The sequence below is a fragment of the Papio anubis genome, chromosome 10 (genome assembly GCF_008728515.1).
Source record: "Papio anubis isolate 15944 chromosome 10, Panubis1.0, whole genome shotgun sequence".
Lineage (NCBI taxonomy): Eukaryota > Metazoa > Chordata > Mammalia > Primates > Cercopithecidae > Papio > Papio anubis.
In genome coordinates this window covers 2,972,308-2,987,023 of record NC_044985.1, presented here as the reverse complement: position 1 = coordinate 2,987,023, position 14,716 = coordinate 2,972,308, and the positions used below count along the sequence as shown (strand labels likewise).

Here is a 14,716-nt window from a genome sequence, read left to right as displayed (position 1 = left end):
GGACTGGTGCAGGTTGGAGGTGAGGGTGATGAGGAGGAGAAAGGCGAAAAGGGCTAAGAATGAAGCTCAGTGAAGGACCAAGAACGCCCCCAGTTTCTCTGTCATAAAGCAGGAAGCCCATGGCTGAAACTTATTTCCCTGAGAAGCCAGCCTGTTCTCAGAAACTTCCTTAGGGTGCTTCATAATCAAAAGCATTTTCCCCTCTATTACTTAAATTTAGTTACCTTGTATTTTAGAGTTTTCTTAATATTGAATCTTGCTTTATATTAATTTTACATCTCAATTTTTAATATTTTAAATGTCTGATAGGCAAGCTTTGAGCTTTTCATTTAAAATTTCATTAGCTTTTATAATAAACTTTTTAGATAGCTTCAGATTTACAGAATTATTGCAAAGATAGTATAGAGAGTTCCCATATAACCCCACACCCAGTTTCTCTATTACTAATAGTATGGTACATTTGCCACAATTAATAAACCAATACTGAAATATTATTAACCAAGTTCATACTTTGCTTAGATTTCCTCAGTTTTTCCCTAATACCCTTTTTCTGGATCCAGGATCCTAACCAGGATCCCACACCATACTTAGTCATCATGTCCCCTCAGGCTCCTCTTAGGGGGGATACTTTCTCAAATTTTCCTTGTTTTTGATGACATGTGTTTTTCTGAGGTGTACTGGGGTCAGGTTTTCCCTAATTGAGGGACCAGTAGAATGTCCCTCAATTAGGATTTGTCCCATGTTCTCATAATGGGGGCTGTAAGTTTTTTGGGGGAAGACCACAGGTAAACTGCCATTCTCATCAGATGATATTAAAGGTACATACTGTCAACACCATTGTTGATGCTGACCTTGATCACTTGGCTTGAGATAGTGTTTGTCAGGTTCTCCACTGTGAAGTCATTGTCCCCCACCCTTTCCATACTTTGGAAGAAATTTGCCACACACAGCCCACAATTAAGGAGTAAAGAGTTATGCTCCAGGCTGAGTAGCTACATAAATTTGGAGTTATGCTGCAGAAGAGATTTGTCTCCCCTCTCCCACATATTTATTAAATCATTCATTTACATCACTATGAACATGGATATTTGTTTTATACACTGGGTTATAATCCAGTACTGCTTTATTCTCCTACTATTTATCAGTTTCAGCCACTGGAGCTTCTTTCCACTGGCTCTGTGTCCCTTTGCCATACCCCCATCATTGTATTCTTGCTTTTGTTTTTGAGCACTTTCTTGCTTTCTGGCACTGGAAGATGCTCCAGGCTCATCTTGTATATTTCCTGCACCAGTCCTAAAATCAGCCATTTCTCAAGGAGGCCTAGTTCCTTTCAGTGGAGAATAGTATTAAAAAACAAGATCATCGGCCAGGTGCAGTGGCACACACATGTAATCCTAGCACTTTGGGAGGCAAAGGCGGGTGGATCACATGAGCTCAGGAATTCGAGGTCAGCCTAAGCAACGTGGTGAAACCCCATCTCTACAAAAAATACAAAAAAATTAGCTGGGCATGGTAGTGTGAGCCTCTAGTCCCAGCTACTTGGGGGCTGAGGCTGAAGGATCACTTGAGCCCAGAGAGCTGAGGCTGCAGTGAACTGAGTTCATGCCACTGCACTCCCGCCTGGGTGATAAAGTGAGACTCTGTCTCAAAAAAACAAAAACAAAAACAAAAAACCAGAACAAAACAAAACAAAAAACCAAGCTATGGGCACTAGGCTAATTTGTTTTTTATTCTCTATTTTCACTCTTATCATTTTAAAAACTCTTTATTTTTTCTGGGATTATAAATCTAGTTTCTGTCTTTTATAAATCATTTCGCTTCTCATTTTTCTCCACATAACCTTCGTTACTTTGGACCTTCTCATTTTTAACTTTTTCTTTACCTATTCTTAAATAAGCCATTTATTTTATTATCTAATTTTAATTATTTTAATTTTAAAATTTTACTTCATTTCTTATTTTTAAGTCTTCCATCACCTTAACCATATTTTATATTACAAAGATATTCATTTTCTTGGTTCTCTTACCCTTTTCTGAAAAAATGATCTCTAAGGAGGAGAGTGAATAGTGGAGAAAAGCTACTTTACAGACTGGAGAGGATAAAGAGACCCCACCCCTATCATGGGGCTTCTGTACCTGTCTTTCTGTTCTCCCAGCAAATTCCCCAGTCTAGTCAATGATGGTTCCCTAAAGCCTCTCTCCAGAGGACAGTCCAGAGTTCATTCTCTGCACACCTTAAGTGTAAACATGCCATGACATTAGTGATCTTCTAAAAGAGCACTGTCTAACATTTCCCACCATCCAATACTTTAAGAAAGACTGTCAAAAAAGCCACCATCTCTAGAATACTTAACCAGTGGAAGGACAACAAAGCCCATTTTTTACTGGCTACAAGCAGGGCTCTGATTGGGGAAGGAACAGTCCAAGGCAGGTCACAGACAGGGGAAGCTGTCTCTGGGGAGGAATCACCAATGTTGAACCAATGCTTACCCAGAAGAAGGGCTGAAGAGAAAATGGGTAGCCAGGCTCCAGCATAAGTTTCTAAAAACTTATTTTGGATGTGTCAAAAGTAAGTTATTAAGGAGACTTTTCAGACATACACAAAGGTAGAGCAGCATGCTCAGCCACCACCCAGCCTCAACATCCATCTGGACGACCCTGCCCCAGCCATACTGCCAACCACTCCTCCTCCCCTCTCTAGGATTTGAAGCACATTCAAGATGTCATGATAAACAAATGGTTCAGTACATATCTTTCAAAGATAAGGACTCTTATCACACCCAAGAGGATGAACAATAACTTCTTAATATTATCAAATATATAGTCGGTATTCAATTTGTTACATTAAAAAAACTAGAATCCAAATGAAGTCCATATATTGGGAGTCACTGATAAATCTTCTAAGTCTTTCCTAAAGTTCCCTCCAATCTCCTTTTCTTTTTTCTTTGCAACTTATGAAGAAACTAAGTTGTCTGCCTATAGCTTTCTCATGGTCTAGATTTTGCTGACTGCATCCCAAAGAATCATTTTAACACGCTCATCTGTCCTATATGTATATTACATAATTCCGTAACCGAATTTGGAGGCTTGATCAGATTCAGGTTCAATTTCTGGGGAACTGAGGAACAAAACTAGATAGATAATGTTGTATTCTAGACAATCTCTATTTAAGTGATATCAGCAGCCATTAATGTTTAATGCCAATATCTGTTCATTATTCTTTCTTCGCTTCTTAGCCAAAATACTTCTATGAAGATAAGTTTCCTTTCATCCATTATTTGGTCTTCAGTGGTCTAGTTCGTAATACAAATACAACAAAAACAAAGGCAGAAGAGAGCAACTAGGTTTTGAAATAGTGAGTTGGTTCCCTAGCAACATAATCAATTCATTTTCATCCTAGGTTTCATTATGACTTCATGGGTCTAAACTGAAAACCAATCATCTTCCTTTTCTGTTACGATTTAAAAGTTGCTCATGGAAATTTGAGAAATACAGAAAAAGTATATAGGAGCCTGGCAACATAGCAATACCCTATCTCTACAAAAAAAAAAAAAAAGAAAAAATTTTTATTAACTGGGCATGGTGGTGTGTGCCTGTAGTCTCAGCTACTCGGGAGGCTGAGGTGAGAGGATTGGCTTGAACTCAACAGGCTGAAGCTTCAGTGAGCCATGATAGCACCACTTCACTCTAACCTGGGTGGCAGAGGGAGACCCTGACTCAAAAAAAAACAAACAAACAAAGGCGGGGCGCAGTGGCTCACACCTGTAATCCCAGCACTTTGGGAGGCCAAGGCGGGCGGATCACCTGAGGTCGTGAGTTTGAGACCAGCCTGACCAACATGGAGAAACCCCATCTCTACTAAAAATACAAAATGAGCCGGGTGTGATGGCACATGCCAGTAATCCCAGCTACTAGCGAGGCTGAGGCAAGAGAATTACTTGAACCCGGGGTGAGGGCAGAGGTTGCAGTGAGCCGAGATCGCACCACTGCACTCCAGCCCTGGGCAACAAGAGCGAAACTCCATCTAATAAAAAAAAAAAAAAAAGACCATCACTCATCCTGCCACTTGATGATAACCACCATCAATCATATGGAAATCTTCCTTCTAGGTCATACTTGAATTTTACAAACTTAAGATCATATTGCACACATCCAATTTTATATTTTATTTATTCTCTTATCAATACATTTGCCCTGTGCTTTAAAATCAGCTTACTTCCAACCTCCTCATTTGACCAGGATGGCTCCTCACTTCTGGCAAAGTTTGAAGAAGATCCACTCAGCGGGTAGCTCCGTCAGCTCCTTTGCCTTGCCTCATTGTGAGGGCTAACGAGAAGCTGGCTTGAATGGACATTATTCATAACTGAATAACCTCTCTATGAGGTTCTTTAAGCTATCAGGTTTCATACTTAACGACTGAGGTTTGCCTAAGATGCGTAGATCATGAGCAATGTACCCATCTTTTCAGACTTACTCTAAGTCCCATTCTAGCATATGTGATCTGGCTTAGGCATTCTGCATTCGACTCCATCACCAGAACTGGTTAGGAATGTTCTCGTTGGTCTGAATATGGCCATAATTAGGATGTGCCACACCTCAAAGGGGAAGTGAAAGCCTGGGAGCTCATCAGAGTCCCCAACAAGATCAATGAATAATATCTTTATACATGCAAATACAAATGTGTACACATACATATTTACAGTAATGCATTGCTTAATGATAGGGATGCATTCTGAAAAATGCATTGTTAGGCAATTTTGTCATTATGCAAACATCACAGAGTGTTTTTACACAAACCTAAATGGTATAGCCTACTACACACCTAGTCTATATGGTATAGCCACTGTTGTATATCTGGTCCATAATGACGTGGAAACATCATTATGTGGCACATTACTGTTTATTAACAAATGGGATCTCACTACCTTAGGCTGGACTTGAACTCCTGGGTTCAAGCGATCCTCTTGCCTCAGCCTCCCAGGTAGCTGGGACTACAGTCATGCACCATCATGCCGCTATTCATTATTTTTATTTTTATTGATCAATTTATAAAGTGATGTCTAAATTTGGGGCTACCACCTACCTTTACAGGACCAAACTTCCAGGTATGTTTTGTAGTATAGATTTTGAAGCATTCTTAAATTGTACTTATCCCCACCACTTGCTTTTGTGTGACTTCACGCATCTACCTACATCCTTTATCCCTGAAAACGGTTGAGTTTTTGAGTTTTAATGTCAGTTGGACATAGTTGGAGTTCATCAGAGCTCAGTTTGGGGTTCTTTTCTCCCCCCCTTCCTTCTTTCCCTAGCTAGTGACATCCATTCCTCCTAGCTCAAATTTGATCTCAAGATAAAGTATGTCATCATAGCTAACTTTTAAGAGCTTTTTAGGTATCAGGCACTACTTTAAGCATATTGCATGCATTAACTCATTTACTCCTTTAGAGAATCCTATGAGCTGGATACTGTTATCTCCATCATTTAAGAAAGAGGAACTGAGAGACTGAGTAACTTGTCCAAGGTCACACAGTGTGGATAAAGCCCGAATCTGAATCAGGCCACCTGGCAGCAGGGCTCCTACTCTTGGCCAGCCTATACTAATGCCCATGTACTATGTATGAAACATGATCTCACTTGTATGGTCTCTTAAACTTTACTGATTCTGTGAGCCCCCACAGTAGAGCTACCCATTTGGGGAGACAGGACTGGTGTGATAAAACACTGATGCAGTTCACAAGAAAGCAAGAGAACTGTTTCCCTGTTTCAGAGATAGATGAATTAATGTTAAATGTCTTATCCACATCACTTGTTTCATTCACATTCACAAAGAACTGTCTATTTAAAATAGAAAATACCTCATTACTTACCTTTGATATCTCTATGGACAATCATATTACTATGCAAATAATGGACACCCTCCAGAATCTGACGGGTGTATTTCCTAGTCACATTCTCAGTAAGAGCGCCATATGCTTTTAATTGGTCCTTAATTGAACCCTAGGAGAAAACAACAACAAAAACTACTGTATATGGTTTGAAATGAAAACTGCTATTAAATCTTTATTGGTAAAGAGGCCAGGAATTCTCATCTCACTTGTCTAAGCATGTCCTACTTGAATTTTATTTATTTTGTTCTTATTCTGTTTTTAAAGTATTTTATTGACATCTGCTGATTTTCTCAGGAAAAGGAATGGGTATAACTAGAAAGAACATATATGACATTTTAAAGTTTTTTCTTTATATAAGAAAAAACTCAACACTCAAGTTCGAAACATGAGAACATACACAAAAGGAGAACTTCAGATTTTCTCAAGTGTTTTTTAGGGCAGGATAAGGTGCCATCTCTGAGAAAGCTGAATCAGTCTGAAGTGAGGCATAGGTATTTAAATTTTGAAAAAGCTTCCCTAGTGATTCCAATGTACAAGTTTGATTAATCATCCCTTTAAAAGACAGAAATAAAATGCTTCCTGAGGGACAAATCTCTTTTTTGACAGGAAAATACATCCGAATGTTTCTGCCTTTCCTTGAATTTTGGTAAACGGTGTACTCTGTCATATAAAAGTAAATCCTTGGATTTTACAGATTTAACCATTTGTCCTTTCCACTGTTTATGAGCCATCCTTGGAGGGAGAGCATTTTGCAATTCTGTGGACCCAAACTTGTAAATCACACATATGGAAAGGAGCAAGGGTGCCCAGTCAACTACTGACACCTACAGTTCAGCATGGCTTGTTTGTTCAGTCTACTGTGTCTCTACCTATACAGAAGAGGCCAGGCACAGTAGTTTATGCCTGTAATCCCAGCACTTTGGGAGGCTGAGGAAGGCAGATCACCTGAGGTCAGGAGTTCAAGACCAGCCTGGCCAACAGGGTGAAACCCCATGTCTATTAAAAATACAAAAATTACACAGGTATCGGCCGGGCATGGTGACTCATGCTTGTAATCCCATCACTTTGGGAGGCTGAGGCGGGTGGATCACCTGAGGTCAGGAGTTCAAGACCAGCCTGGCCAACACGGTGAAACCCCGTCTCTACTAAAAATACAAAAAATTAGCTGGGCGTGGTGGCGGATGCCTGTAACCCAGCTACTCAGAAGGCTGAGGCAGGAGAAATGATTTAATTCGGGAGGCGGAGGTTAAAGTGAGCCGAGATCGCACCACTACATTCCAGCCTAGGCAACAAAGCGAGACTCCATCTCAAAAAATAAAAATTATGGCCGGGAGCAGTGGCTCATGCCTGTAATCCCAGCACTTTGGGAGGCTGAAGCGGGTGCATCACCTGAGGTCAGCAGTTTGAGACCAGCCTGGCCAACACGGTGAAACCCCGTCTCTACTAAAAATACAAAAATTAGCTGGGTGTGCTGGTGTGCACCTGTAATCCCAGCTACACGGGAGGCTGAGGCAGGAGAATTACTTGAACCGGGAGGCAGAGGTTGCAGTGAGCTGAGATCATGCCATTGCCCAGCCTGGGCAACAAGAGCGAAACTCCATCTCAAAAATAAATAAATAAAATAAAAATTATGGAAATACATGTATTTTTAAATGAGTAAACATATCAATCACCACCTTGAAAATCATTAATACTAGATGTACTCTATTAAAAAATAAAATATACATAATGACAGATGTCACAAATCACATTTTATAACTCCTAATGAAATTATAGACTCTAGTGATGACTATCAGTGCTAAAAACATTAGGTGGATGGTTGAAAAGGAACGGGCTATTCATATGTGCCACTGCTATATCTCATATTACTTTCTGGTCTGCAGGAAAAAACAAAACTTTACAGTGCAGGAATCAATATGTCAATCACCCTCATCTAATGATTGGTCTTTGCATTGCTACAGTGGAATAACCAGAATAACCAGAAACTGGCTCCTGATAGGATGCATAGCTTCATCTATGATGTATCAAATTTGAATGTGAATCTAATTTAGACCTTAGATCTAACTTGATAATAAATAAAGGGATAAAAGAACAAATTAAAATCCACATGCTCATTTCGGCAGCACACACACTAAAATTAGAATGATACAGAGAAGATTAGCACAGCCCCTGCGCCAAGGATGACATGGAAATTTGTGAAGCATTCCATATAACTAAAAATATAAAAAATTTAAAACAAAAAAACAAAATCCACAAGAATGCAATTAGAGAAATCCATGAGAGTTTTTTGGTTTTTTTTTTTTTGCAAATTCTTCCAGATCCTGAGAGTGAAGACTCTTAACAGGCTATCTTCCTCTCTTTGTCAAATCTGTATCATGTACAAACTGACTGCTCTAGATAGTAATCCTAGCACTTTGGGAGGCCAAGGCAGAAGAATCACTGAGTTTGAAACCAGCCTAGGTAGCAGAGTGAGACCTTGCCTCTCTTTCTAAGAATTATAAAAAATTGTTTAAAAAGAGATAATTAAGGAGCATAACAATTAAATGTAATGTATCATCCTAGACTGGAACTTGGTGTGAATATATCAGCTATAATGGGCATTTTAGGGCATTTAAGGAAATCTCAAGATAGACTGCTAAGATGTCTGTAACCTACTTTAGAATACTTTAGCATTAATGAGTTAAAAAATACAAAGACAGATGAAGAGGACAGAAAATATAACCCAGCTCTAATTTAAAACTCTTTCAAAATGTCTTTAACTAGGGTTAACATTTTATAATCTACGTTTTTTTGGTCTTTCTTTTATTAACTGTAATTTTAAATGGAATGTGCATTTTCAAAAAGAGGTACTAACTTACCCCTGGCATATATTCCATAAATATGGAAAGTGTTTTTTCCTGGGGATCCCTCAAACAGCCATAATACTGAACAATTCGCTCATGCAGCAAGTTTTTCAGCAACTGAATTTCACATTCAAGTGCGTTTACTTCCTGAAAGAGAGAATTCATTGTTAAGTCTTCAACCATGTCAGTAAAAGCAAAAAATTCTAACTTCATGGACCATCAAGGTGATTTCATTCTGAAAATTTTAGTTCCCAGTAACAAATATCTGAAAGTCTGTAACCAATAACTTTTTAAACAGTCCTTGATGATATGCTAAAGCAACACTGAATCAGATTAATATTATAACTGAAGTACTAAAAAAGAAAAATACATATTGAAAAGTAGATAAATATATCTAATCTGTTTTACAAATAATTTATACTAAAGAAAACTGTACTTTTTAGTAAAAATGCTTCTTATTTAGAATGGAAGGGGCTTAATGTTAAAAGAATAATAATAAATAAAGTTTCTTATAATGTGACAAAGTAAATGTGTGCAGTGATTTTTACCTTGCTGGTCTCAGGACTATCAGGATCAAACTGAACTTGCTTAACAGCCAATTCTCTTCCTGTATCAACATCATAACAGAGGTAGACCCTTCCAAAGGCTCCTTGGCCAAGCAGTTTGCCCAATCTCCAGTTGGTTGGAGCCCGAGGTGCTGAAAATGAACACTTTCTTAAAGTGAAATATCAAACAGCACACAAATGGTTAATAACTAAATGAACATACTGCATTAGTGACATCCTCCATTGAATGTGCTTGGATATAAGGGAAAATTATGATTATCCAAATTCACATAGGTACCGTCTTTCAAAATTTTCTCTTTCATCCGTTTTCTACAAATCCTAAACCAAAAAAAGATTCATATCCCAAGAGTCATTTTTTTCTGAAATTGTTTTCCTAATTACACGTGACAGCATCTTTCTTTCACTCAATCTAAGATGCCAAAGACTGTAAGATGCACCATTTCTAATCTTCACTGCAGTAATATTTGTACTTAGTTTTTCAGCCTCCACCTACAATGTAGAAAGCTGGAAAAAGTATCAATCCCATACAAACAAGAGAAATCTGGGTAATCTACAAAATTTAACTTTTATTGAACACATATCAAAAAGCTAAGATTGCAGGGCAACCAACTAACCTGAAATCGAAGGAAAAAGTGGCATCTCTAAGGAGAGACAGAACAGAAGCACTGACTCACTTATGGCAAAGCACAGAGAAAGACCCACACCAGCAGGGAAGAATTCACCTCCATTTTAAACAAACGTGGGCTGGCATGAGAGTATTGAACCCTTGGGAGATCCAGACACAGGTGAGCTCACACCTGCTCAAAGTCTTTTCTGTGGACCTCTACCATGCACTCACAGGGGCAGGAGACACCAGGGAAAGCCTCCCTTGGTAGTCAAGGCCTGGAGAAGGGGAATGGCCCACTGTTGTGGGAAATGCAGAAAGCCCTTCCACACCCCTCTCCCCTAAGAAACAAGAGCCTTCAGCTGCTGGAGAAAGCAGAAAACCCTGTCACCCCTGCATTACAGGTAAAGACCTACTGAGACTAGGGGAATGAGAAAGAAAGAAAAACAAACAAACAAACAAACTCTACCCCTGACAGAGAAGCTGGAAACCTCCTGCGACCCTGACCATTAGAGCACTCCTACTCCTGGAAGATGGGTAAGGCCATCTCTGAGAACGGAGGAGATAAAGCCTGCCTAAGACTGAAGCTGGATAGGACAACACAGAACCCTCTATTCTGCCTCCCCATCCTGGGCTTGCAAGTAGCAGCAATCCACTACTGAGAGCACAAGGCCATAGAGAGATCCTCCCTCTCTGAGAAGTAGGCACAAAAGGAAGGTCAAGGCCGGGTGCAGTGACCCACACCTGTAATCCCAGCACTTTGGGAGGCCAAGGCAGGCGGATTACCTGAGGTCAGGAGTTCAAGACCAGCCTGGCCAATGTGGCAAAACCCCATTTCTACTAAAAAAAAAAAAAAAAAAAAAGCCAGGTGTGGTGGCGGACACCTGTAATTGCAGCTACTTGGGAGGCTGATGCAGGAGAATCGCTTGAACCCGGGAGGGGGAGGTTGCAGTGAGCCAGTATCGCGCCCCTGCACTCCAACCTGGGCAACTCCATCTCAAAAAAAAAAAAAAAAAAAAAAAAAAAACAACGCTGATGGAGCAGGACGGCTGAGAAAATCCCTTTAGGAAACCAGTACAAAGTAATTCGAAGAATTTAAAGTCAGTGGTGCACAGGGACCACGGCAACAACAAAATCCAAACCCAGCTCAACTCCTGACTAGACTGACTCAGCTTCTCATAGTTACGGCCTAGCAGAAGAAGAGCTGTGCCTATTTCCAGGCATACATTCTATTCACCTCCTCCTTTATCCTATACATGATATCTGGCATTCACTGTAAAATGATGGCACAAAAAAGCAACCCTTCCAAAGAAAATCAAGAGAGAAAGCAATTAATACAACCAGACTCAGAAGGTTCAGACGGGAAATTTAAAATAACTTGACTAACATGTTAAAGGTTCTAATGGAAAAGGTAGACAACATGCATGAACAGATGGTGAACAGAGTAATGGAAACTACAGGAATGAGTCACATGAAAATGCATGAAATAAAGAACAATGACAGAAATTAAGAATTCCTTCAACAGGATCATAAATAGATGCAACAAGGCTGAGGAAAGAATCAGTGAACCTGAAAGATCAATGGGGCCAGAGAGAGGGGGCGGGGAGGGAGAGAGAGAGTGTGTGTGTGTGTGGGAGAGGGAGAAAAAACAGAGGTATGAGACAGTATCAAATAGTCTAGTGTACAGGTAATAGGAATCCCAAAAGAAAAAGGAAGAATGAGACAGAAAAAATACTTGGAGAGGTAACAACTGAGAACTTTTCACAAACTATAAATATAATAAACTGAAAGAACACCAGCTGGGAACCCTACACAAATATACCTAGACACATCTTATTCACACTGTAGAAAATCAAAGACAAAATCTTGAAAGCAGCTGGGACAGCTGCGGGGGAAGAAAGCGTATTACATATGGAGGAACAAAGATAAGAATTATAGCAGATTTCTCTTCAGGAAGTATATACGCCAGAAGACAATGGGACAATAGCTTTAAAGTGCTAGAAAGGCCAGGTGCAGTGGCTCACACTGTAATTCCAGCACTTTGGGAGGTTGTGGCAGGTGGATCAGCTTAAGCCCAAGAGTTCAAGACCAGCCTGGGCAACACAGCAAAACCCTGTCTCCACAAAAAATACAAAAATTATCTGGGCATGGTGGTGCATGCCTGTAGTGCCAGATACTTGAGAGTCTGAGGTGGGAGAATTGCTTGAGCCCAGGAGGCAGAGGTTGCAATGAGTTGAGATTGCACCACGGCCTGAGTGACAGAGTGAGATCCTGTCGCAAAAATGAAGAAGAAATACAGACTTTTTTCAAACAAACAAAAGCTGAATGAACTTACTACCAGCAAGTCTATTTTACAAGAAAGGTTAAAATGCAGTTTTTCAGGCAGAAGGAATTTGATACCCAACAGATCTTGGATCTGTCTTTGTTTATATAGATTTTGGATCTATACAAAGATCTATAAAAATGAATATACTGAAAATATATATAAAAGACATTTTTCTCTTATTTTTAATCACTTCAAAAGATAGCTGTCTAAAGCAAAAATAACAGCAATATAGCATGGGGTCAATATGGATAGAAAAGTAAACTATGACACACTAGCACAAAAAAGGAATTCAGAGTATGTAAACAGTGCTGTAACAAACATCTTCGAGCATGAATCTTTGTATGCACTGATTACATAATAAGGTCTAAATGCTTTGCAATCCGGCCTGAGTTACCACTGTAGGCCTATTCCCACTATTTCAAGTAAGATACCCCTACATCAGCCAAAAATTGAACTATTCACCATTTTTAGATGATGTTATGGCCTCTTGCACATTATCTCCTCAGCTGGTGATTTCTACTCACATTTAAATGCTATACAATTATTTCTCCATATATCATCTACCCCATTAGATTATGTCTTAAGAGATTATGTTTAAAATCTCAGTGGTAGGCATTCAACCTCAGTGGCAGGCATTCAACAAGGATATGTGAAATGAATGGATAAAAAATGACTAGTTGGTAATAGTTTTCCTAATACAAGTGAAGAACAGAATTATCTAAGGTAATTAACAGTGATACCATGCTTATACCTGACATTCCAACTACCTTTAGAAACACCATTATTACCTTTTTTGAGTAGTTCATCTGACCCCAAAAACTCACTTAGGATTTATTCCTTTTAATACTATAAAATTCTGCAAAGGTTCTGCTCTACATTTCACTATGCCAAGTTCTATTACTTACAACGGCTGGGTGGGCTGATGTCCATTACGGTCAAAGTAGGATTGTCTATGTCACTTCCCCTTCTTCTTATTCGACTATCGTCATACTCTGGGGTAAAGATACTGCTTCCACTACTGGTGCTTAAGGAGTGATCAGTAGGACTGAAACTCACAGGAGACCGGAAGCTGGTCCCCTGGGTCCTTCTAGCTCTTGGAAAAGTTTTACGACCTACAAAATGAAAAGAGAATGACCTTATACCTTTTATTAATATGTTGTACTTTTAAAGTATTTAAAATTTGTACTGTAGAGAATAGAAATTTGTCCTGTGACTAGGCTAAGAAACTGAAATAGCAATGATTGGGTGAGAAAAAATAAACAGAACCTGAATATGAATTCAAATAATCTCTTATGATAAAACATGTATGAGTGTGCTCACACACACATACACACACAAATCATAAAAAGGAACCTCCTCGCTTCTGGAGAAAAAGGAGAAAAAAAATTTACTCTTATTTCCAATAATGATTTTAAAATCTAAAACAAAGATTCAAAAGTTCATAGGTATTAATTTCTTTCTTTTCTTTTTGAGACAGAGTTTCACTCTTGTTGCCCAGGCTGGAGTGCAGTGGTACAATCTTGGCTCACTGCAACCTCCACCTCCCAGGTTCAAGTGATTCTCCTGTCTCAGCCTCCCAAGTAGCTGGGATTACAGGCGCCCACCACCATGCCCAGCTAATTTTTCATATTTTCAGTAGAGACGGGGTTTCATCATGTTGGCCAGGCTGGTCTCGAACTCCTGACCTCAGGTGATCCACCCACCTCGGCCTCCCAAGGTGCTGGGATTACAGGCATGAGCCACCGCACCTGGCAAGTAATTTTTTTTCTTAAAGGGATGAGGTAAGTATCAATCTCATCATCAAGGAGTTATTTTCTAGTATCATTTAAAAATTACTTCTTTTGGATGGGTGCAGTGGCTCATGCCTGTAATTCCAGCAATTTGGGAGGCAAAGGCAGGCAGATCACCTGAGCCCAGGAGTTTGAGACCAGTCTGGGCAACATGGCGAAACCCCATCTCTACTAAAAATATAAAAATTAGGCTGGGCACAGTGGCTCACGCCTGTAATCCTAGCACTCTGGGAGGCCGAGGCGGGTGAATCACTGAAGATCAGGAGTTTTGAGACCAGCCTGGCCAACATGGCAAAACCCCGTCTAGACTAAAAATACAAAAATTAGCCAGGTGTGGTGGCGGGCACCTGTAATCCCAGCTACTTGGGAGGCTGAGGCAGGAGAATCCCTTCAACCCAGGAGGCAGAGGCTGCAGTGAGCTGAGATCATGCCACTGCACTCTGGCCTGGGAGAAAGAGCAAGACTCCGTCTCAAAAAAAAAAAAAAAAAAATTAGCCAGGCATGGTGGCATGCACCTATAATCCCAGCTACTTGGGAGGCTGAGGCAGGAGAATCGCTTGAACCCAGGAGGTGGAGGGTGCAGTGAGCAGAGATCATGCCACTGCACTCCAGCCTGGGTGACAGAGTGAGACTCTGTCTGGGGGGAAAAAAAAAGAAAGAAAATTACTCCATTTTGGCCAGGTGCAGTGGCTCACACCTG

At 40.0% G+C, this 14,716-nt stretch overlaps 1 protein-coding gene and 1 non-coding gene across 2 annotated transcripts in view; one reads left to right on the top strand and one right to left on the bottom strand.

The window, feature by feature from the left end:
• MAP3K2 (mitogen-activated protein kinase kinase kinase 2) overlaps positions 1-14,716 on the bottom strand; it is an 89,768-nt gene that overhangs the window by 10,264 nt on the left and 64,788 nt on the right. Inside the window, exons 12-15 of the mRNA XM_021923471.2 lie at positions 13,132-13,338; positions 9,279-9,427; positions 8,746-8,877; positions 5,867-5,996 (exon numbers count right to left, since the gene is read on the bottom strand). Coding sequence (XP_021779163.1) covers positions 5,867-5,996; positions 8,746-8,877; positions 9,279-9,427; positions 13,132-13,338 — 618 coding nt within the window. The remainder of the gene's footprint in view (positions 1-5,866; positions 5,997-8,745; positions 8,878-9,278; positions 9,428-13,131; positions 13,339-14,716) is intronic.
• On the top strand, positions 7,995-8,102 carry LOC116269377. The gene has a single exon (XR_004176838.1). It is a non-coding gene; the product is annotated as a U6 spliceosomal RNA (small nuclear RNA).